The following is a 25,357-nucleotide window of genomic DNA, read 5'->3' on the forward strand; positions in this document are numbered from 1 at the left end:
CCGCCATGAAACCTGTGGCAGGAGAGGAAGCAAAGGTTGCCACTAGGCCATGGGGTGCATGCAGGGGCTGGGGGGGGGAGGGGGGGGGCACGCCTTGTGTCTGCACAGCATGGTCTTAACAGTCTGTCACCTAGGAACTTGCTTTGGCGTTCCCATTGCAGTGTCTATTTCAAAGGCTCGGCTGTGGGAACCTCAAAGAACAATCTGCCAGATACAAACTAAATTGAAGCCTGGTGGGAGGTTTATTTTGGTTTTGGCCGTCTGGGAGCGGGGTTGCGGCCCCTCTCCCACACTGCCAAGCTCATAAGGCCCTTAGACTATAAGACATAAATTATTAGATGAAATAGCAGCTTTTGTATCTATAAATATTTTTTCTGAGATGTATATTTTAGCTGGTTCCCACTAGTCCTTAACTACAACATCCTTCTTTAGATACCTGGAACTTTTTTTGTGATCATCAGAAAAGTTTACTGTATGGGAAAATGGACCTCTCTATTTTGTTTCTTGTAGATCAACCTGACAGAACTTAAGTCTTTTGGCTCACCCCCAGAAGCTGTTGTAAAAGTTACAGCTGCTGTCATGGTCCTCACTGCACCTGGTGGTAAGATTCCAAAGGACAAAAGCTGGAAAGCCGCTAAAATCATGATGGGTAAAGTTGATGGATTCTTGGATGGCCTAATCAAGTATGACAAGGAGCACATTCCTGAAAGCTGTCTCAAGGCATATCAGTAAGTTATTGGATTGATACTCACCTAAATGATTGCAAGATATAGTACTATATTTTTTCAAATACGCCTTAATGCCACTTGAATTACCACATCTCTAAATATTATTCAAGCATTGGAAAAATCTATAGTTCTCGGCTGTGAAACCTATCGGCTTTTGCAATTATTTTTTTATTTATTATGCTTGATGTCCGCCCGAAAGTGGCCGCTTCCACGGCAACCACCTCTAAACAGGATTTGCACAAAAAAAGAGAAAGAAAAGTGAAAAAAGGGTTCCTTTCTTTTCTTTACCATCCATTTTTCATATGCTTTTTCACTGATCACTCTGCTAGGGCTACCAGTCACTCACTGAGTTCAAAGTTTCACCAGCTTACAGAAAGTGGTATCATGATTTTCCTCCTCATGAAAACAGCCATCTCACTACAAAGAGAGACATGGGAAACTTGTGATCTGTTTTAATCCAACTAGCTTTTAGGGAGATCGTCTTTACTGGCATCAAAAACCCACATTTTTCTAATTCTGAGCCTACCTAAATTACTGCAGAATGTAACCATTAAACCACTGGCAGAGAACACCATTTGCACATTTTAAGCTCATACTGGGTAAACAACGAACTATCCACTGCCGCAGTCCTCTCGACATTGATTCAAAATAACAAGCCTTGGCAAAGCCAATAGGTCTCGCCTATACAAAAGCTATCGACTCTGGCAATGTATTTTGCCATATTGTACACCAGTGTGGCTGCTGTGCAGCGTGGCTAAAACTTAGTGGCTTAGAATGTTGAAGAGTGGAGTGGGGGAGTAGAGCATCCTAGAGTGGATTTGTTGGAGTTGAGTGTTGTAAAGTGGAGATTGAGTAGAGTGTCATAGAGTTGAGTAGAGTTCAGTGGCAGAGGGTGTTGTAGTTTGCAGTGTCGTGGAGTGGGGTTAAATAGGGTAGAGCAGGTTGGAGTGGAGGAGAGGAGTAGTGGGGGAAGGGAGGAGGGGGGAGGGGGGAGAGGAAGAGTGGGGGAGGGGGAGAGGAGGAATGGGGGAGGGGGAGAGGAGGAGGGAGGAGGGGGAGGGGGAGAGGAGGAGTGGGGGAGGGGGGAGAGGAGCAGTGGGGGAAGGGGAGTGGGAGGGAGGAGGGAGGAGGGGGCAGGGGGGAGAGGAGGAGTGGGGGAGGGGAGGAGGGGGGAGAGGAGGAGTGTGGGGAGGGAGGAGGAGAGGGGAAGGGGAGGAGGGGCCGTGTGGGAGAAGTGGAGGGGGAGGGGAGGGGGGGTGAGGGGAGGAGGGGGAGTGGAGGAGGGAGGAGGGGGGGTAGTGGAGGAGGGGGGAGGGGAAGAGGGGTAGTGGAGGGGAGTGGAGGGGAGGAGGGGGGAGGAGAGGGGGAGGAGGGGGAGGGGATGAGGAGGGGGCAGGGGAGGAGGGAGGAGGAGGGAGGAGGGGGGATAGAGGGGAGATGGGGGAGGGGAGGAGGAGGGGGAGGGAGGAGGTGGAGGGGGTGTGGAGGAGGGGGGAGGAGGGAGGAGGGGAGGAGAGGGTAGTGGAGGGGAGGAGGGGGAGTGGAGGAGAGGAAAGGGGAGGAGAGTGGAGGAGGGTGGATTGGATTGGAGTGGAATGGAGTGGAGTGGAGAGAAGGGGAATGGAGGAGGGTGGATTGGAGTGGAGGAGGGTGGATTGGAGTGGAGGAGGGTGGATTGCAGTAGTGGTGTGGGGTGGTTTGGAGTGGGGTGGATGGATTGGATTGGGGTGGATTACATTGAGGTGGTGTGAAATGAGTGTGATGGATTAGACTGGATTGGGGTGGACTGGATTGGGGTGGGGCAGTGAGAATTGAAGTGGGGTGGAGTGGATTGGAGCAGGATGGGGTGGATTGGACTGGGATGGGGTGGATTGGATTGGACTGGACTGGAGACCTGCTTCTTTCCTGTTTGCCAGTCCGCTGCCCCGAAGCCCTTGAGACTTCAGGGCCCAGCAGTCCTCGCAGCAGGAGCTGCGCGCAGCATTGGTCAGCGCCTGGAGGCGCTATAAAAACCAGCACGGGACAGGCTTCTTTCTTGTTTGCCACTCCGCTGCCCCGACGCCCTTGAGACTTCAGGGCCCAGCAGTCCTCGTGGGAGGAGCCGCGCGCAGCATTGTTCTGATGAATACATCTGCCTGTGGATTCCTCACCTTATGAATATCCCCCGCGCCAGCATTCCGCAGAATTTTTCCTAGCTCTCCACGCCCACGAGGACGTCACAATTCTATGGCTCCGCTCGTGACTCTACATTACGTCACCGGAGCCATAAGAGAACCTCATCGGCGTGATGACGTCAGATCCTTTTTCCGCGCCGTCGGCGTGTAACAGTTTTCTAGCACTCTCCATACGTGTTGAGTTACTTTGTTCTTTTTCTCAATCTGTAACTGTAGCTGTTGAGATGTCTTTGAGGAAGTCCGGCTTTAAACCCTGTAGGGAGTGTGGGGGTCACATGTCCATCACTGACCCCCCATGAAGATTGCTTATGGTGTATGTCGTCGGAGCACGGCGTGGAGGACTGTTCCTGCTGCAGGACAATGAATTCGAAGGCACTTAAAGAACAGGAGGCCAAGTTATTTCTGGCCAAGGCAAAGAAGGAAGGAAGAGGGCGTAAAAGAGAAGTCGAAGTCTAAGTCGTCGACCCCGCACACATCGAAGTCAAGAAAACATAAAAAAAAAAAAGACATGGGTCTCAACGCCGTTTGAAGGGTAAGGCTTTGAGGTTGCCTTCGCCTGCTCCTCGATGTTGCTGGAAAGACTTTGTATCTCCTTCGCCTTCACCTCATGTGACTCCAGAGAGGTCTCCTTCGCCTAAAGGTTCTCCAGCGCCGAGGGATTCACCGGGTTCCGAAGCCGAGCCAGTGCAGGATGATCCATCTCCTTCTCCTGTGCCTGAAAATGAACCGGTGGATTCGTCAGTGGATCCGATCATTCCGACGTCTGATACTCCCCGTTTGGATACTGGCTCAAATCCGTATCCACCTTTCCCGACTCCAGGTACGGATCTATCGCATTTTTTTTATGCAATGTACGGTGTGTTTGGAAGGGCGGCTTTCCCATCCGGAGCACCTTCTGGTCCCGTGGGTCCACTGGCTTTCAACTTGGGCATGCCCCAGCACTATGCCCAGGCACCCTTCGTGCCTTTCATGCAGACGGCGCGGTCATGGCAGTTTCCGGCTCCGAGGGTCTCGATGCCGTTGATGGAATCCGTCTGGTGGGCCTTCCTCTCGGCCTCGTACGGATCCCATACCTCCTTCAGAACCTCCTTTGACGCCGGCGTCTGTGGATTCGTTCAAGGAGAGAGGCGCAAAGGTTGTTGGAAGAGGAGCAGTATCGCAGAGAGGAAGTTGAAGAGGGTGAATTGGAAGAGTCTCTAGATGAATTTGAGGGAATTCAAGAGGCAAGTGGATTGGACACCTCCCCTGAGTGGGAGCTCTCTTCAACAAGGGCTTCTCCTCCTCAAGAGCTAGCTCCTTACCATATGGTTATAAGAAAAGCTGCAGAGCTTTTGGACTTACAGCTGCCTTCTGCTGAGTATGGGCCAAATTTGCTAACAGAGGTCTTGCATTCACCTTCTTCTACAGTTGAGCCCTTGTTACCCTTTAATGAAGCCTTAACGGAACCTATCCTCGGTTTGGCGTAAACCACTCTCTTCGCCTGCTGTTTCTAAGGCTGTGGCTGGAAGATATAGGACTGCACCAGGGGATCCACTTTTTCTTTCTTCTCATCCATCTCCAGAAAGTTTAGTGGTGCAGGCATCTTACTCTAAACAATCTTCTGGCACTTTTCCTCAGGCTCCAGCTGACAGGGACTCTAAGAAAAGGGAGCAGTCGGCTAAAAAGGTCTTCCCTTCGTCTAGCATGGCACTAAAATCGATCAATGCTACCTGTCTGTTGGGCCGTTATATACATGCTTTCATGGACTCAGCAAAACAGTTGGCTCCCAAGTTACCTGATGAGGAGAGGGTAACTTTATGGAGGTTCTGTCGGATGCTCAGGCTGCAGCTAGACAGGTTATTCAATCTGGCCTGGATACAGCTGATTCGGTGGCCAGCTCCTCCATAGCTACAAGAAGGCAAGCTTGGCTTCAATCCTCTGGATTTTCCCCTGATGTCCAGGCTACTGTTCTTGATTTGCCCTTTGACAGATCTAAATTCTTCGGAGAAAAGGCCGATTCGGCACTGCAAAGGTTTAAGGATAACAGAGGCACGGTGAAATCCTTGGGATTGCAAACCCAGACAAGGGGTTTTGGCTACAAAAAATATCATGGCTTTGGAAGATCTTCCTTTTGCAGCTTGTGTCAACCTCAGCAGCAGGAAAATCCACTCTTAAGTCTTATAGAGGAAGAGTCAAAGGACGCCAACCTGGTTCTGCCCGCAATCTCTCCTCCTCTTCTACCTCTCCTGCCCCCCTGGTACCGCAAGAAAGCAGCCCTAGATCCCCCATCCTGGATCATGTGGGTCCTGTAGGGGGTCGGCTGTCTCACTTTCTAAAGGGTTGGAAATCTGTCACATCAGACCTTTGGGTTTTAAACCTTGTATAGAATGGATATGCCCATCCCTTTCGAGAATTTCCTCCTCCTTACCCTCCTTGCCAAGGTTTTTGTTCAGAGGACCATATGCTTCTTCTACAGAAGGAGGTCCTTGCCTTACTGCAAAAAGGTGCGATAGAGGTGCTTCTGGAGCAGGAAAGGGGTCAGGGATGCTACTCCCGGTATTTTCTGATCCCCAAAAAGGACGGCAGGTTACATCCGATTCTGGACCTCAGGGTCTTGGATTTTTACCTGAAGCAGGAAAAATTCAGGATGCTAACCCTTGCTCAAGTTATTATGGCCCTTCAGCAAGAGGGACTAGATGGTGTCGATCGACTTACAGGATGCATATTTTCACATCACCATTCTGAAGTCGCATAGGAAGTATCTATGTTTTATGGTAGGGTCGCAGCACTACCAGTTTGCGGTCCTCCCGTTTGGTCTTACTACTGCACCTCGAGTCTTCACAAAGGTGATGGCAGTGGTGGCAGCTCCTCTCAGGAGGTCGCATTCATGTTTTCCCCTATCTGGACGACAGGCTGCTGAAAGCGGAGTCACCAGAGATGGTGCTCCATCATCTGCGAGTAACATCTCAGCTGTTCAACTTGGGTTTTTCAATCAATGTGCCCAAATCTCATCTGGTGCCCTCCCAGCGCAATCTGTTCATAGGGGCGGTACTGGACACTACTGTGTCGAGCTTTTCCTCTTCCACAAAGAATTCTCGACTTTCAGGAGATGATTCCTTTGTTTTACGATGGAGCGGTTGTTCTGGTCCTTCACCTGCTCGGTCTGTTCGCTTCCTGCATACTGTTGGTCAGTCATGCATGCTGGCACATGAGGGCGCTCCAGTGGTGCCTCCGCAGGCAGTGGTTTCAACACAACAGGGATCTCGGGGAGTCAGTCAAAATCTCCAGAGAGGCTGCAGCGGATCTGACTTGGTGGAGTGTGCAGGTCAACCTGTCTCAAGGCAAGCCCTTACAACCTCTTCCACCGGTGGCCAGTGATCACGGATGCCTCCACTCTAGGGTGAGGTGCTCATCTGGGGGATCTGGAGGTCAAAGGTCTTTGGTCTCTAGAGGAAAGGTTGCTTAACATCAACCTTCTGGAATTGCGGGCGATAAGTTTGGCACTAAAGGCTTTCCTTCCTTCCCTTCGCGGTCAGTCGGTTCAGGTCCTGACAGACAACACTACCGCGATGTGGTACATCAACAAACAGGGAGGTGTAGGGTCGTATCGTCTCTGTTGAGAGGCTCTGCGACTCTGGTCCTGGGCTCAGAACCATCAGATTTGTGTGTTTGCAAATCATCTAGCCAGTGTGCTGAATGTTCGTGCGGACAGTCTCAGTCGGCATTACTCGGCCGATCACGAGTGGTGGCTTCATCCGGAGGTGGTCCATCACATCTTTCAGATGTGGGGATCTCCTCGGTTGAACCTGTTTGCCACCCAAGAGAATGCGCACTGCCCGTTGTTCTGCAGTCTCCAGTATCCGATGCAGGCAGCGCTGGGGGACGCGTTTCAATTGAATTGGAGCTCACAACTCCTTTACGCGTTTCCTCCCATACCCTTGATTCCTCGGAGTCATGAGGAAGATTCGCCAAGACTGGGCCAAAGTCATATTGATCGCCCCGGATTGGCCAAGAAGGGTGTGGTACACAGATCTACTTCACCTCTCATCGCACCCTTCGTTCCGTCTCCCTCTCAGGGCAGACCTCCTCTCACAGGGGCAGGTTCTACACCCCCACCTCCAGAGCCTGCACCTTCATGCCTGGAGATTGAACGGGGCAACCTGAGTTCCTTCTCTCTCCCGCCGGACGTTGTGGATGTTATCTTATCGTCCAGGCGACACTCCACTAAGTCGGTTTATTCCTATAGATGGTCTAAGTTTGTTAAATGGTGTGGAGAGAGATCCATTGATCCTTTTAAAGTCCCATTTATCAGATGTTCTTCGGTTTGCTCTTTCCTTGGCTCAGCAAGGTTTTGCTGTGCTGTGGCCACGATTAAGGGTTATTTGGCGGCCTTATCGGCGTTTCTGTGTTTGCCTGATCAGCTGTCTTTATTTAAGTCTCCTATTGTTTTGAGATTTAGATTTATAAAGGGCCTTATCAGTAGATTTCTGCCTACTCCCTTTGTTATGCCCCAATGGGATCTAAATCTTGTTGTGACTATCTTGATGGGTTCCCTGTTTGAACCCTTACATAGCTGTCCTTGGAGGCTTTTGTCTTTTAAAACAATCTTTCTTGTGGCTATTACCTCAGCGAGGAGGGTAAGTGAGCTTCAGGCTCTCAGTTCAAAACCCCTGTTTTTGACCATACATGCTGAAATGATGGTCCTCAGGACCAGGGCTGTTTTTCTGCCTAAGGTGGTTACTCCCTTTCATCTGGAGCAGTCCATAACTCTCCCTGTGTTTTATCCTCCCCCTCACCCTTCCAAGGAGGAGGAGCGACTTCACAGCTGGGACCCTAAAAGAGCAGTGAGCTTTTATTTGGACAGGAGAAAGGACTTGCATATGGACGATCAGCTCTTTGTGGGCTACGTTGGACGCATGAAAGGCAAGGCTGTGCACAAGCGCACTGTATCCAGATGGATCATCTTGTGCATCAAGATCTGCTACACCCTTGCCGGTAAGGAACCACCTGAGGGTATTAGAGCTCATTCTACTAGAGCCAAGTCTTCCACCTCTGCTTTGGCCAGAGGTGTTCCTGTACTGGACATTTGTAAGGCAGCGACTTGGGCCTCCCTCCACACTTTCGCAAAGCATTATTGCTTGGACTCCGAAATGAGGAGGGAGGGCTACTTTGCGTGCTCTGTCTTGCAGGACTTTTTGGTATAGAAGGGTGGACACCCTCCGGTAGCGGGACTGCTGTGGGAATCTATTCATAAGGTGAGGAATCCACAGGCAGATGTATCCATCAGAAGAAGTTACTTACCTTCGGTAACGCTTTTACTGGTGGATACAGTATCTGCCTGTGGATTCCTCACTGACCTACCCTCCTCCCCGTTGTCCACCTTTTGTATACCTTAAAGGGTGCTTTGTTTTGATATGATGTTTTACATTGTGTCTTCTTTCTATCTGGTAGATTTATAGGAAATACTTATGTTCTTTAGCTTTCCTTTTGATTATACACTATGTGTATTTGTTCGAATATTTTGTACTGTGTATACTTTGAATCTGTTGTCGGTCCACCTGTTCGCCTCGGAGGCACGGAAAAAATGGGTGGAACTGACATCACACCTCTCTTATGGCTCCGGAGTCGCGAGCAGAGCCGTAGCATTGTGACATCCTCGTCGGCGTGGAGAGCTAGTTAAAATTCCTCTGAATGCTGGCGCAAGGGATATTCATAAGGTGAGGAATCCACAGGCAGATACTGTATCCACCAGAAAAAGCGTTACCGAAGGTAAGTAACTTGTTCATCAGCACCTGGAGGTGCTATAAAAACCAGCGCGGGACCCCCTTCTTTCCTGTTGTTTGACACTCCGCTGCCCCGACGCCATTGAGACTTCAGGGCCCAGCAGTCCTTGTGGCAGGAGCCACGCGCAGCATTTGTCAGCACCTCGAGGCACTATAAAAATTAGCGTGGGACGCGCGTGGGCGTGCCCAAGCCGCACCCAAGCCACGCCCGGGCGCAGGGCCGTCTTTAGGGCGGTGCGACCGCACCGGGCGCTGACTTTAGGTGGGGGCGTCGTGTTTGCAAGTTAATAATAGTTTTAAAAGCACCTTCTGCCAGCGTTATGGCCTCCAGCAATTTTCAGCTGTCAATAAAAATGTCAAGAGAACTCCGTGATTAATTTTCTTCCTACAGAAAGATCGGAGGTTTGTCTAGTGGAAGCTTTGAGGGTAGCACATATGGTTAATATGCCTACTGCAAAGAACCTGTACCAGCAGATCACAAAGTGTGTGCTTTTCCAGACCAAGCGCTATTAAACTATACTGTCTACCAGTGTGGATGACATGTGACTCCTATACCTTATAGTCCTCTGTTATGTTGTTATGTTATGTTATGTTACTGTTTGTTTTGTAGAGCGCTCAGCTGCTCCAAAGAGCGTCCCGGCGCTAAAGATCATCACACCAAATACCAGCAGCAAACAAACAGCCATAACAGAAAACATAACCAGAATTAACCATAACAGCATTACAAAGCAAACAGATAGGTTTTAAGTCCTTTCCTAAAAACCGAGAGATTGGTGCACACCCGCAACGTCAAGGGCAATGTGTTCCAGAGGCGGGGTGCAAGGTAACTAAAGGAGCGACCTCCACAGCGAGCACGCTTCACTGTTGGAACAATAGCCTTGGCCTGGGCAGCAGATCTCAGAGGTCTAGATGGAAGATAGAAATTGACCCTTCTCTGCAGGGAAGGGTCCTCTGTCTTATGTAACATTTCCTATACACTGATTTGCACACCTATGATTGATTGTCTCTGTGTTTTGTGCGTGTTATGTAAAGTGGTCTGACACCTTACACTGGTATAAGTGGCGCTATACAACTAATTTAATGCATCTGAGCGATGGAGTGGTTATGGAGACTTGAGGGGCACTGTTAAAGGGTGGTAGTGAGAGAATGCATGGCAGAGGTGGTCACTGGGGGGGCGCCAACAACCATTGTCGCACTGGGCGCCACCAGCGCTAAAACCGGCCCTGCCCGGGCGAAGCCCGGAAGGGGCTGGGCTGGGCTGGGCTACGCCACGCCCTTTTCATCTGGCACTCGGGCTGAGGCCACAGAGACTAATGAACTCTGTCTAAGGTATTTTGACTGTGCCTAGCTTAGGCTTCCTTCTTCCTTACGCAATCTGCGCATGTTTAATGTTCAAATAGTATTATGTTTAAATCTTTACCCAGTACATTACGTTAAGTTTTGTCCTATTTCATTTGACATTATCTGGGCTTAAGTAATTTATAAACAGACGGGGGAGCTCTGGGGGGGGGGGCTTCTTCTTGATCTGTCTCTAGTCAAAACGGGTAGGAAAATGGGGAAAAGAAAATGTATGGAGGGTAGTGGGAGTAGTGGAGGAAACCCTATTGGTAGGTCTGATAAAGGCAAAAAGTCTAGGAAAATCCAGAAACGCCCAGGTAGCAACTGTGTTTTAGATCGCATAGACACCCTTATCAGTGAATGCGAAAATATCCTGGAGGCCGATTCACCTGAGCATCCAAGCCCTGACAAAGCAACTCACCAGCCCTCTATTTCCACCAAGCCCAAAGCTCGAAGCTGCCCCATCATCCCTATAATATTTCAGAAACCATCAAGAAAAGGGGCAACCACAGTTTGCACCAAGCCCACATCGGAAGGAGAGGAAACCCGTCTTCTTTCCACCACTCCAATAGACGTAGTTTCCTAACAGTCTGGCCCCGCAATTCCATGTACTAATAGGTTTCTACCTTTTATCAGACCTGCAGGATGCAGATAGGGAAGATGTGATCGAGCAATCACCAAAGTAGATGCCTGGTAGAGGGACAGGCATAGGGCCTAGCTCAGAATCTCAGGACACCTCTCTCTACCTATTCTCAAAGTCCACCGTAGAAATATATGTGGTGAATTTGACTAGCGTTAATGTATACTGTATACTTAACAGCGAGGACGTAACGGGATACAGTAAACAATGGCTTCATTCTAGGTTGGAACTTATCAAGGTTCAGCTAATCGCTTTCACAAACGCTAGTCAAATTCACCACATATATTTCTAAGGTGGACTTTGAGATTGTGAAGTGGCAACGGATATACGCGTCACTCTCCACCTTTGTTACTTTCAGGTGGTGAGGCTATCAAAAAATTTGCGGCGATTTTTATGGCAGTAGTATGAGAAAGCCTTTTAACTGCCTAAGGGATGCACTATATGGTCAAGAAACTGTTTGCCTTTCGCCTTGACAAAGTCTAAGGGAAGACAAAACATGTGCTTCGAGTAGAATTTAAGAATTTGGACAATTTACCATTGTCAATTAATCAGTGCATGATTATTGGTTTTTCACTTATCAAGCCACTAAATTGTCCTATACATAATTTTGGACTGTCTTGATAAATATAAGGGTGTGCTGAATATTTCTTTCAATTGTTATACAGTGGCATAGTGTCTAACACTATAGATGGGAACCCAGCACCTGCACCTGGCCCTGCACAACACAAATTAGCCTTAATATCTTGGAAAACTGCAGGGCTGAGGACAAAGATCACCTCCCCTGATTGGGTTACATTCATTGAGGGTCATGACGTCTGCCTCTTCCAGGAAACATGGCATACGGAGCCCTTCCACCTGACAGGATACTTAAAATACCCCACTCCAGCCATCAGAGGGGGGGAAGGGCCGTCCAGCAGGGGAACTGACTATCTGGGTTTGCCAAGAGATAGGCTACAACATCGAAGTGCTTCCGAAACAGAGCAGAGACATCCTCGCGATTAGGTTGAATATTGGTGCAAAGGGACACATTGACATATCTAACGCCTACGTAAGAGGCATGAGTAGAGGGAAAAAGTCGAAAGTACTAACGACTCTCGATGACCTCTTAGACTTGTATTCTAGAGATTCACAAGTCTTAATAGAAGGTGACTTTAATTCAACATTTGAACCCCTAGTCACAGGTGAACATGATCTTGCATGTGAGGAAGACTATCAGTGGGGGATCCCTAAACTGGAACTTGCACCTATAAAAAAGTGGACACATGTATATATCCAAATAAATGCCATATGCTTGGGAAAAGGCCTCCGGGCTGTAAACGGGAGCTCCACCTCAGATAGGCACGGCAAATTTACATTCAATAATGGCCGTAGCTCTAGTCTCATAGATTACCTTCTCATTAACTTAAGGCTATGGGATGTTTTTGGGTACATGATTGTGAAGGATCAAGTAGAGAGTGATCACAATCCCTTATGTGCGACCTTTGATTTACTTCCAGAGCGGACACCCATTTGGCCATACAGCATGGTGACCACCCTTGAGGTGGTCCCTACTAATGATATGAGGAGATTGAAATGGACACAGATAGGAACAAAGCCCGATACCCTAGAAATCATTAATGTAGGTAAAGACGAGACAATAGTCGAGCTAGAGGCTTGTGCAGCCAAGTCTGAGGCCTACGATAATATAATTGATATTCATAATAAATTCTTTGTTCAATTACTCTCAAATTTTGTTAGGCATGGAAAGAGCAAGGATCCGCAATGAACCAAAGAATCATCCTGGTTCAATGAGAAATGTACCATGGCTCGCAGGCTTTTATGGGACGTGATTAAGGCGGTTGATCCCGCCATGGTACGGCCAACTAGGAAAAAATATAGGAGGGCCCAGGAAAAGGCAAAAAAAACGTGGGATGAAAGTGGATGGCAGGACCTCAGATCAGCTTGTGCCAGCAATAATTGTAAGTTGTTTTGGAACATAGTAAGATTTGGTAGCGGAGGCCATCCGACTACACCGCAAAATCATATAGCCCAGGAGCAATAGGTCAATCATTTTAAACCCCAGTACGCGAGTAACATAACCGAGGGGGATGAAGTTGAACTCCCGCAATTGTTCTATCAAGACACTCCGTTTGAAGTGTCTGACGTTATCGCCTTAGGAGCGGTAACGGGCGGAAGAGCTTCTGACTCCGACGGTATCCGGGCTGATATATTTCTTCACGACAAACAAAAATGGTGCTGGTACATTGTTTTATTAGCAAACGCAATTGCCCAAGGCGCTCCGGTGCCAGATTCCTGGAAGGGGGTCGAGATTAGCTCAGTTTTTAAACCAGCATTTGTAATGCAATCGGTCTTGCCTTTGGGACCTTCTAAGTGTGTAGCTATGCAGCACAATATCCTGGAGGTTTTACCGCCAGGGATTGGATAGCTAGACATTTATTACACATTGGGTGATGCAGTGTGATTTACAACTGCAATTCATATTTAAGAAAAAAAAGTTTTATCCTTTTTTATTTTTGTGAAAAAGTAAAACGGAGATCAGCTCCGGATGAGAGGTAACATTCCCATTCTCATCTTTGGCCCTCCATTAAGATAAATGTGCGCGTAGCAAACTGCAAAATTACTGGTGCTGTTTATGCAGTGGTCACAGAGCGAGCTAATGAGGTAAACAGAGCTGTTTTTACCTGCACACCCTATAAGCAAGGTGAATACAAAAAAACATTTTTAATCTTGGATCAATGCAGATAAATAGACATTTTTAAGTTGTAAGACATCATACAGATTCAGCCTCATGTTGTTTTCTGTGAAGTGGCTTTATATGTTGAAGAGTATGTCAGACATTCTTTCAAAGAAACAGAAGGAAATGCAATTAATATCACTGGAGTCGCAAGATTGTCTTTAGCAGAACTGTCAGCACTCTTTAGCTTCAGAAGCAGTGGAGAGTGCCCAGCAGACAGTTTATCTTTGGTAATAAGACCCTGACTCAGTGGCTCTCCCACAAATCCTTCATGCAGTGATGAAACCAGCCTGTATGTGACATGTCCTGGACCTTGCTGCTTCTGTCAGTCGGGAGATGAATGAAGCAATTTCTGGTGACGCCCTTTGAGGCACGGGAGCCAATTAAGCTTCAGTGTTCCTTTTGTAATTAAAGGTTGAGTGTTGAGTCCCACATTCTGCAGATCTACAAGTTAGTGACAGCCTAGAATGGAATAATCCGACTCCGTCAGGGTCCAGGAGATGGGATCCCACCACACCTGCAGACCTCCACTGCGGTCCTGACTCACAGGTTTGAGAAACGTGCGCACTCTTCTGACGTCACAAGACCACTCCACAGAGCCGCGCTATAAAAGTGCTTCAGTATGTACATACAAATCAAGAGCTGCATCCAGGCATACATACCCGCCCCACGTAATCTCACTCACCCCATCCCCACTCCCTCTTACTCGAACTGTCGGTCCTGCAGGCGCCCTTCTGCAGCGAAACCAGAACCGGGATAAGCAGTGGCAGTAGTGCCAGGGGGGGAGGGGGGGGTTGCTTCAGCTGCGCTTTGGGGATTGTTGCTCTAGTCTAGACAGAAGTTGTTTGTAATGGGTTCACAATCAATCTCTGGCCTGGGTGGCGAGGGGGAGCTGCAGTGACCATACGAGCATCCCCTACAGGAAGAGCCTTTGAATCTCTCGAAACATAACCATCTTAGTAAGTTTGTGCATATTAAATCAGAATAAGCAGAATCACGGGTTAAAATGACAGGGAGACCTGCATCAATGCCAACGTAATCATGGGAGATTAATTGATTATTTATTTCTGATGGATACATCTGCCAGTGGATTCCTCACCTTGTGAATATCCCCTGCGCCAGCAACATTCGGAAACTTTTGTAGCAGTCCACGCCGATGGGGTCGACGACGACGTCACAGAGACACGGCTCCGCTCGCGACTCTGCTGACGTCACCAGCTCTGTGGTAAATAAATTTCCTTTACCGGGACTTAATTTGATACAGAAACATAATAAAATAGCTCAGTAAAATGAGAGGCAGAATCCGTGATATTAGAGGTTCGGAATGGGCTTTATTCCAATGATCGATTATAATCGGTTGCTCCAAGTTCCATCACCACGGGGGTTCAGGAAGTGAAGTACATACTTTATTGACAAGAAATGACTTTTATAGTACATACATTACAATGAAGCGAATGCAGTAGGCGTAACAATTGATAAGGAAATTGACGATTCATATGCGTAACCGGAAATGGGTGTAATAAGGAGTAAAAAGGAACATAATTGGTTATGATGTCACATATAGGTGGATCTATAAGATAATACTTGGCATAGATGCGCGCGCAGCAGCATGACGTGTAATTGACGTGCAACTAGGGGGTGAAGGGGACTTGACATTTAGCTCTACATGTGGAGACAAAAAGTCTGGGGGGTCAAGTCAACCTAATCCCAAATCATATCTAACATCCTATGTTTAAAGAACTATGTTATCCACAAAAGAAGGACTCTCGGACAGAATCTATTCTATACTGACTGTGCGTGCGTGTACAAGCGTCTAAGTGTCTACACTGAATGCGAGGGGGTAGGAATATTCCATGGTAACAGGGCTATGAATTACTTGCATGAGGACAGAGAAGCCGAGCCTTTGCTCAGTAGCTGGAAGAATGTGTACTTAAACTGCTAGACAGGAATGCATCGGCTAAGGAGTGAAGCAGATAATTCGAAGGTGAAATACAGTTCTTGGCAGAGAATAGGCTGATGTCAGGCTTCGTGAGCCGCGCAGAGAATGGGACAAAGTTCATGGTCACAGATGCAGGCTCAGACTCGAGTTTTCAGAGGCAGAAGGCAAGGAGAGTTTGATGACAGAATCAGGGCCTACTTGCCTAGACTGTAAAATGGCATAAGTGAACCATACAAAGCCGGTGGCCTTTCATATTTAGGAATGGAATATCCGGCCTATTCATGGCGGATCTAACAGAGGACATGTTGACGGTGGACGCACATGTATTTGCGTCTTCATAACTGGAACTGGAGGGAACATACATGTACTTGTGACATGCACATAGAACCGTTGGGGTCCAAGATAGGGGACATAACTGACCAGAAAAATCCATATTTCCACATTCCCTCCTTGTCCCCTACTTGCCCGTTAAGAGATATCAATCTTCATCAATCCATTGATCTGTTCATATAGCATCATTTGTTCTTCTTTCTTCTTCCGTGACGAATGAAATCTTGGTGGTGGAATACACGATGTGGTACACAGACCACAAATCGCTGGTCCACATTGTAGACATAGACAGCAACTGAATAGTATGAGAAGGCCAATACCTAGGAAGGATAAAACTCTCCATCCCCAGGCTGATACCACACTCCAAAACCAACTGGACCAAGTCCAAGTGCCTGGGTTCTGGTGTATCTGGTTTACAATCTTATGAAGGCGAGTGATGGCTTTATATACAGATGGCGAATTTTCTGGTATGAATACGCAGCAGCTTGATCCGATGACCCTACAAGCTCCGCCCCTATCAGCTAGGATGACGTCAAGGACAAGACGATTTTGAAGCACAACAATCCGCATAGCAGACTGCTCTTCTGTTAAATTGCCTAAGGCGGAAATAGTCTCATTCACTACTGCTTCAAGGGTTCTAGTTAATCTACGTATCAGCTTACTATTAGTAACAGTACCTATATAGGGAAAGATGCCTTTATTAAAATCTACATACTTGTCCCATGCCGTCTCAGTGTAATCGACAATGGGGAGATCTCTCCGCTCTCTATTGTGTACTAAATGAATATTTCTGTAATAATCAGGAGGAGCTAGGAAAACAGGTGGCAAAAGGAATGCAATGTAGCAGGTACCATCCCAATCTAGAGGTAGACGCATATATGCAGTCTGACCACATATAAAGTAGGAGTGGCGATAAGCTCTAAATGAAGATTTGCCTTGATCACTGAATTCTACTATAGTAGTGCATTTACTATGGCCCATATGTATGGAACCAACCTTTCTTACACACAATTCACCCTTCGCTGGGAATACTGACATGGTGGGCAAAACTAGTTCAACTTCGGATTCGACATTCAGAATCATGAGATTAGGTGTAAAATTACCTAATCCATATACTTCATTCTCTAGATCAGTTCCTGTTCTTTTGGGGCGACCCTCCTTGTCAGGGTAGCAGACCTTAAGTAAAACTAGGTTCAGGTTTCCCCATACCCAATGATCTTGGTAAACTGCTGTGTTTGAGTCTATGGAATTGATTAAACTAAACCATGCTCCACAGGAGCCATTATGTGTAAATGGATGTGGAAAGAAAGGCAGGACTCCTTCATAATTCTGATAGGGAGGGAGTCGGCCACACACCCAACAATTGGTGGCATTACTAGTCTGATGGGAATGATGTAACATACTAATGAAAGTGTTATTGCGCAGCGCAAGTCTATAAGACAATTCATGCGGAGGTAAGTCACTAAAAGAATGTTCAGCAGTAACATTATAAACATGTCTAGAAATAGGGTAATATATGTGCAACAATATACTTGCAGTAATTATTAAAAGACTCAAGAAAAACAAAATTAATAATGTCACTATGCAGTGGCTACGCAGTGATTTACAATACGCCTGTCGTTTCAACATTTTCCGGGTATTTTCTCTACTCAGGTCCAAGGGATACATGTCAGAGACAATTCAACCGCTTCACCTTGGAGAGGACTTAAACAATCAAATTGCTCGACTTGTTGGGCCTAAGCTTTAGTTTATAGTGTTCAGAGTTATTCTGTTCAACAAAAGGAAGTTTTGAGTCAATGGGTGAAGACACACGAGGTGGGCTGTTTACATCTGCAGGAAGTCCATGAAATTTCTTGATATGACTTGAATGAATCCAGCCTTTCCTGCCCTCGATCTTCACGGCTGTTCTTGTGGTCAGCAGGACCAACTTGGGCGACTTCCACCTGGGCTCCAGCTGAGTCTTTCGGTCGAAATTCCTTACAAGTACGATATCCCCCGGAACTACGTCATGGGGTTTCACCTCAGTGTTGTCGGGAAAGGCTGCAGCTACCTGTGAACGACAAGATTGTAGTGCAGACATCAAGGAAGCCAAGTAATCTGTCAGCATATTACAGTCAATATCAGTTATTTTGCGTGGTATAGGCGTCCCCCACATATTTGGTGGTCTGCCGAAGATCACCTCATACGGGGATAGCCCTGTTCGAGAGTGTGCTACCATTCTCATGTAAAAGAGTGCAACTGGTAATGCTACTACCCAGTCGACACCTTTCTCTCTGCATATTTTGGAAATCTGATTTTCAGTATCTGATTATGTCTTTCCACGAGACCTGCTGCCTCGGGGTGTCGGACACAGTGGAATTTCCACTGATATCCTAACAGAAGTGAAACATGTTTCATTAATTCGGATGAGAACGGCTGGCCGTTATCTGAGTGAACAACACGTGGTAAACCGTATCGTGGGAAGAATTCTCGAACCAACTGTTTGGCAGTAGTCGGGGCAGTGTAATCTGAAACCGGGTATGCCTCTGTCCACCGGGACAGAGCGCAGACAACTACGAGAACATATTTGAATCCTCGACATCGTTCCATCTGGATATAGTCCATCTGGAGTACTTCAAAAGGGTGATTAGGAGGATGAAATCCACCCTGTTCTACGGGAACGCTTTTTCCTGGGTTGAACTGACAACAGATCATACAGGTACGGACCTTCTGCTTGGCTGCTGCTCGTAAATGTTTATTGAACCAAATGTGTTGAATGCTGTCTAGCATAGCTTTTTCTCCTAGATGCGCTGGACTATGTGTAGTGTTAATTATAACTTGGACCATTGAATCAGGAAGGAACCATACAGACTTTTCCTTCATCATCCATCCTTGGTCCGTTTGGATCCCTCCTAATTCAGTCCATTTCTTTATTTCGTCTGGTGTAGCATGTGTCTGTATGTCAATTACGTCAAGAGTAGGATCTTTAACTGTCATACAATGTGTCGGTGTCGGGACTATTGTCTTTGTCATGTCGGGGGTTTTGTCGTTATAGTAATAACTTCAATACAGTCATGAGCTAGTGGGTCTGTTCCGGTTACTGGCAAAAGTGTGGCAGGATTCAATGTGTTACAGCGTCTGATTTCTATATGTGGCTGAAACAATGTAAGTTCGTATCCTGTAAGTCGCGCTATAGTCAAGTGTTGTGTTTGCGTTCTATTTACAAGAACCTCTACTGCGTGTGGTACTTGAACTGTCAATGGATGTCCTAACACTATCGCATCGCTTTGTCTGATTGCTAAAGCTGTCGCTGCCACTGATTTCAGGCACGCAGGCAAAGCCTGAGCTACGGGATCTAATGTACTGGAAAAATAAGCACATGGTTTGTGTGCTCCTGCTTGTTCCTGTGTGAGTACTGACAAGGCAGTACCTTCGCGTTCTGTAACAAAGAGTGTAAACTGTTTTCTGTAACATGGCGTTGCTAAAACAGGTGCTTGACATAAAGCTTTCTTTAGGCTTTCAAAAGCTTGTGTATGTTCCTGAGTCCAAGGGAGAACAGTCGATGTGGCTGCCTCCTGTGTTGTTAACTGAATGAGTGGTTTTGCTAGAAATGCATACTGAGGGATCCACTGCCTACAATATGAAGTGAGGCCTATGAAAGCCCGCACCTCCTTTTGTGTCTTGGGTATTGGCATGTTAGCTATTAACTGAATACGGTCCGGTGTAAGCTGCCTTCCCTCCTTGGACAGCGAGTGTCCAAGATAAATAACTCGCTGGACACAGAATTGCAGCTTAGAAGGGGACACCTTGTGCCCCTTTTCGGCTAGAAATTGTAAAACTGTCAGTGATGCTTTTTCACATTCCGGTTCGCTTCTCGCGGTGATCAGCAGATCATCGACATATTGAAGCAAGGCAGTGTTAACTGGCATGTGGATACTGTCAAGTTCTCGTTTCAGTGCTTGGCTATAGATGCTGGGGCTTTCTGTAAATCCTTGAGGTGCGCGTGAGAATTTAAAGCTACGCCCATTTAAACTAAATCCGAACAAATATTGGCTTTCCGGATCTATTGGGACGCTGAAAAAGGCATTCTTGAGATCAATTACAGTAAAGAATGTTGCTTCGGAATCAATAGCTGTCAGTAATGACGAGATATCTGGGACCACAGGAAATTGTGGCACAATGCATTTGTTTAACTCGCGCAGATCAATAACCAATCGATATACTGGCGGGGCCGTAGGATCTGTTCGTTTAAGAATCGGAATTATCGGTGAATTACATACATTGGAGTCTGTTTCCACAACTACTCCTTGGGCAATGAGCTCGTCAATGATTTGTAGTAAAGCCACTACAGCATCTGGTGGTAACTTGTATTGTCGCATTCGTGGTAGCACCACTCCTGCCTTTAATGTGACTCGATATGGTGTAATATTCATGCAACCAACATCAGTAGGGCCTTGTGCCCATAGATGTGTAGGTAAAGTCTGCAGTCGGGGATCCATGTCTCTAGACACATAGTGACCTTTAAAATCACGTAAAAACAACCTTACACCCTCCGGAGAACAACATATTATGGCTCCTAGAGCTTTCAGTGTTTTTATTCCTAACAAGTTTTCTGGACATGATTTAGTAAGCAATAAATCTGTAGTTCGGGTCAGAGGTCCTATCGTAAGTGGAAGAGGCTGTGATACTTCATTAACAATAGGTTTTCCTGAAAAACCAAGGGAAATATTCTGAGAGCCTGAGAGGGGTGCCCCTGGAACTTCACTACGTTTTATAGTTGTTCGACTTGCCCCTGTATCGAGTAAAAATTTTCTATCTTGGCCTAATAATTCACTATGTACATAAGGTCCTTCTTGATCTACAGGAATCTCGATAAGGGGTAAGTCAACTTCCCTCTCTAGGCTAGTTCATGCGTAACGCTGATACTCAGGATATTCATACTGTGCGGTCTGATACATTTGTCGTGTTGTTGTCTGTGTGGCAGCAACAGGCAACGGTGGTGCAGCTGGCACAAACTGTATTGGCTGTTGTGCGGCTGGCATGGCCTGTGCATGCTGCAGAGCTCCTTGTTCATTCTGATCTTGTCTGAGTGGCCGTGATCTTTCTTGTGTTTTACCTATGGCGATATTATGTTTTAAAACTGGACAATCGTGTACGTAATGACCTGGCTTTTTACAATAATTGCATGTCCCTTTTACAGGTCCTACTGAATCGGAATGTGTCATACCCTTTTTATGTCCTTCAGCTGGAACTGTCTGGGAAACTAGCATTTTCATTTTCGTGTCTTTCATGCGTCTGTGTTCATGTTCTTGTTCCTCTCTAATTCTATTGTGATGGTACTGTAACATTTGTAACATTTGTGATGGAGTGTTACCTTGCCAGGTACTCTCGAATTTTAATACTCTATTCTTTACTGGGGGCAGGGCATTTTCTACTAATTTTGTTACAAACAGATGCGGGTATGATTCGCTACTTGCTTTTATGCCACTATTTATACCAAAACATTTTTCGAATCGGGCATAGTAATCACTAGTGTCTTCATCTTGCTTCTGTTTACAGGCTGAAATTGTACCCCAATCTTCCTTTTTCGTAGTTAATAAACGTGGCAGTACCTGTACTAATAAACCTGGTAGTGCTTTAGTTTTATCCCCAAGTCCGGCTCCTGCAGTTCGGGCCTTTTCTTCCGCTTCTAACACTGACCATTCTATCTTTTGGTCTCCTACCTCCCACTCTTTTTCCTTGAGTTTCTCATAAATACCAGCAGGCATCAATACCTTTAATATTGTCATAATGTCGGGATAGGTATACTCTCCCATGAGTAACATGTCTTTAATTTCTCGGTGAAAACCCGCTGGATCTTTGTCATGACTGGGTACCACTTTCTTCATTTGTAACAATTCTATTTTCGATATGGGCGTATATACAAATACGCGCTTAAACTCGTTGTCCTCGCCTTTTATTGGGTGCACTTCTCGTAAGGGATTCTGTCTATCCATGTGATACGTGGTTCTTTCCTTGACGGGCAATGAGACATGCTCTGCGCATACAAAAAGAATATACTGCTTTCTTGATTCTAGAATTTCTTTAATTAATTTAGTACCTGCACCTCTCCATTTATTCATAAGCAATTCAGTCAATATGTCAGGTAAGGGACCAGGGTCCGAATGCTGACTCCGATATAGTATAATGAGTTGTTGAATCATATAAATCCCAGCTAACCTCTGTTCATCTGGGGTGAGATTCAAAAATGTGCGTACTACTGTATCATCACTATATTTTCCGGGACTGTCCACCCAATGGACAGCTGCCCTGGCTAAATCTTGTTCATCCATAGAATCGAGAAAATGATAACCCCTTCGTTCTCGGAGTAGTTTGTCGGCGGTTTGGAACGAATGCTCGTTAGATCTTATATTAATTATAGGTATTTGGAAATTCCTTTTATTATCTGGACATATCGGACGTATCGAGTCAGTAAGACATCTATTACTATTACAAGATCTTCCTCTACCTACATAGGCTATGGTGTCCGACTGTCCCGCGGGCAGTCCTGACCCTTCTTCCTCGCTTTGTTCGAACTCGTCTACCTCTAATCTCTCTTCGTGTAGGCGTTCTATTTCTTTACGGATCTTTCGGCACATGGCTATTATACAATTTCGCTTATCATGTCTCCCTTCTGATATATTCTGGCTCCATCTTGTAAGAATTTGCATTGCTTCCGGGTCTACCCCCGGTCGGTCTTGATTTCTGATCACACAATTTATGAGGAAACGTAACAGTTCCCCCTGTATCTCTACTTTCTGGTATTCCATAGCTCTGTTAATACATTCTGGATCTCGCCCTGTTTGGACAAAATGATATATTTTATCTAGATGCGCAGTCATTCCTGGTAACTTCCCTAAATACACTGCGGCTCGTCTGATACGCAATGATGCCAGGGTCATTTTGTCCTCTTTACCGAGCACCGGGTCATATCTACAATCTATAAGAAGTTCCTTAAGCGTACGAGCACTTATGAGTTTGGGTGTACGTGAATGTGCTGACTCTTGAAAAGTAAGTTTATTTATTCTGGGTGGCGTAGAAAAAATATTGGTAGCACCTCCCGTGGCCCCATCTGGGGTGTCGGGTGTGAAAGGATTCGTCGAACGTGACACAGCAACTATAGGTGTGGACACAGCTATAGAAGTAGCTGTAGGAACAGATGCAGAAACAGATGTGCTTGCCGGAACTTGTGACTCGATCTGTTGCTGTAGGGATACGGGTGCTGGATCTTGGCGTTGGACCTCCCTGGTATGCGGTCTATGTGGGGCGGAATTAGCATACTCGGGAGCTGCGTCATCTAAATATGAGGAAAGAAAAACATCTTCTGCGGTTCTAGGATGCCCCTTAGGACGTACCTTTATTGGGAATAATGGGGGTGGCAAGTCTTTCGGTATCTCTGGAGTAGCCTTAGGTAATCCTTCGGCTAGAAGGGGATACATACCATTCATAAGGGCATTTCTTTGCCTATCTACTTGTTCTGATTTCACTCGGATACCTTCCTCAATTAATAGATTCTCTCGAACTTTATTTGAACTCTCTTTATTCTTTTCTTCCTGTCTACGTGCTTTTTCTGTACGTCTATGAGATTCTTTACGCCATAACTCAACGGCGTCTTTCTGTGACTGTCTGACTTTCCTTTTCCATAACTCTTCCTCGACTTTCATGATGCACTCTGCATCCCAGGTCCCCGCTGCGGGCCACCTCTGACTTTCTGGTAATCCCTTGGTGTAGTCTACCCATAAATCAAGAAATAATATAGCGTCTAAGCCATGTTTGTGATACATGAAGTGCCCTGGAGTGTCCCTAGGAGGAATAGGGACGGCTTCTTCGAGTACCCCTTTTCTAGTAGTGATCTGTCTTAATTTCGAAAAGAGCGGCATATTGACAACTGATCCGATACTTAATCTTGAACACACTTAATACAAAAGCACAATAATGAACAACCATTCATACCACAATATGCAGGACGTTTAACACATTAAACATTAAACATTAAACACATTTTTAACCTTTAAAATAAACAACAATGATGATCGTCTGCATAACTAATCACCAAGCATAATTCTTGACAATAACTAGATACTTCGGAATACTTGATATACTGCTAAACAGTACATATACACTGCTAAAACAGTGCAGACCGGATTTGTGTACCCAAACCCGTCTTGACCGGCACAACCTATGTGCACGTCAGAAATGCCTCCCCAGTAATGGTACTCACCGGGTAGCTTCGGAAACGGAAGGCCTCGGTAACTTGAACTTGAACCGGACTGGACTCGACTCGACTCGTCGGACACTGGACTCGACTTCGAACTGGTGGGTCTCTGTATACCTCGGATCTTGCTCTCTCAGCTAGGCTCTGGTCGGGATACTTCGCACTTCTCACCGCCTCGTCTGGGTGTTGATCGCAGCCTCAGTCGCCCCCGCTTGACCGGAGGGAGATACAGGAAATCCTGCTGGTACGCGTTATTGTCCGTCCAGCTGTGGCAGGAGACCGGGCCTGCAACTCACCGCCGGCGCGTGAGATGAGAAAGTGTCCCTGTTCGGGCGCCATTCATGTGGTAAATAAATTTCCTTTACCGGGACTTAATTTGATACAGAAACATAATAAAATAGCTCAGTAAAATGAGAGGCAGAATCCGTGATATTAGAGGTTCGGAATGGGCTTTATTCCAATGATCGATTATAATCGGTTGCTCCAAGTTCCATCACCACGGGGGTTCAGGAAGTGAAGTACATACTTTATTGACAAGAAATGACTTTTATAGTACATACATTACAATGAAGCGAATGCAGTAGGCGTAACAATTGATAAGGAAATTGACGATTCATATGCGTAACCGAAAATGGGTGTAATAAGGAGTAAAAAGGAACATAATTGGTTATGATGTCACATATAGGTGGATCTATAAGATAATACTTGGCATAGATGCGCGCGCAGCAGCATGACGTGTAATTGACGTGCAACTAGGGGGTGAAGGGGACTTGACATTTAGCTCTACATGTGGAGACAAAAAGTCTGGGGGGTCAAGTCAACCTAATCCCAAATCATATCTAACATCCTATGTTTAAAGAACTATGTTATCCACAAAAGAAGGACTCTCGGACAGAATCTATTCTATACTGACTGTGCGTGCGTGTACAAGCGTCTAAGTGTCTACACTGAATGCGAGGGGGTAGGAATATTCCATGGTAACAGGGCTATGAATTACTTGCATGAGGACAGAGAAGCCGAGCCTTTGCTCAGTAGCTGGAAGAATGTGTACTTAAACTGCTAGACAGGAATGCATCGGCTAAGGAGTGAAGCAGATAATTCGAAGGTGAAATACAGTTCTTGGCAGAGAATAGGCTGATGTCAGGCTTCGTGAGCCGCGCAGAGAATGGGACAAAGTTCATGGTCACAGATGCAGGCTCAGACTCGAGTTTTCAGAGGCAGAAGGCAAGGAGAGTTTGATGACAGAATCAGGGCCTACTTGCCTAGACTGTAAAATGGCATAAGTGAACCATACAAAGCCGGTGGCCTTTCATATTTAGGAATGGAATATCCGGCCTATTCATGGCGGATCTAACAGAGGACATGTTGACGGTGGACGCACATGTATTTGCGTCTTCATAACTGGAACTGGAGGGAACATACATGTACTTGTGACATGCACATAGAACCGTTGGGGTCCAAGATAGGGGACATAACTGA

General features: G+C 46.4%; 1 protein-coding gene across 2 annotated transcripts in view; it reads left to right on the plus strand.

Moving 5' to 3' along the window:
• DNAH17 (dynein axonemal heavy chain 17) overlaps positions 1-25,357 on the plus strand; it is a 14,992,541-nt gene that overhangs the window by 11,155,512 nt on the left and 3,811,672 nt on the right. For both annotated transcript variants that reach the window (XM_085617470.1, XM_085617471.1), the window contains one exon: positions 511-728. In XM_085617470.1, the coding sequence (XP_085473596.1) occupies positions 511-728 (218 nt within the window). The remainder of the gene's footprint in view (positions 1-510; positions 729-25,357) is intronic.

This window comes from Triturus cristatus, chromosome 7 (genome assembly GCF_964204655.1).
Source record: "Triturus cristatus chromosome 7, aTriCri1.1, whole genome shotgun sequence".
NCBI lineage: Eukaryota > Metazoa > Chordata > Amphibia > Caudata > Salamandridae > Triturus > Triturus cristatus.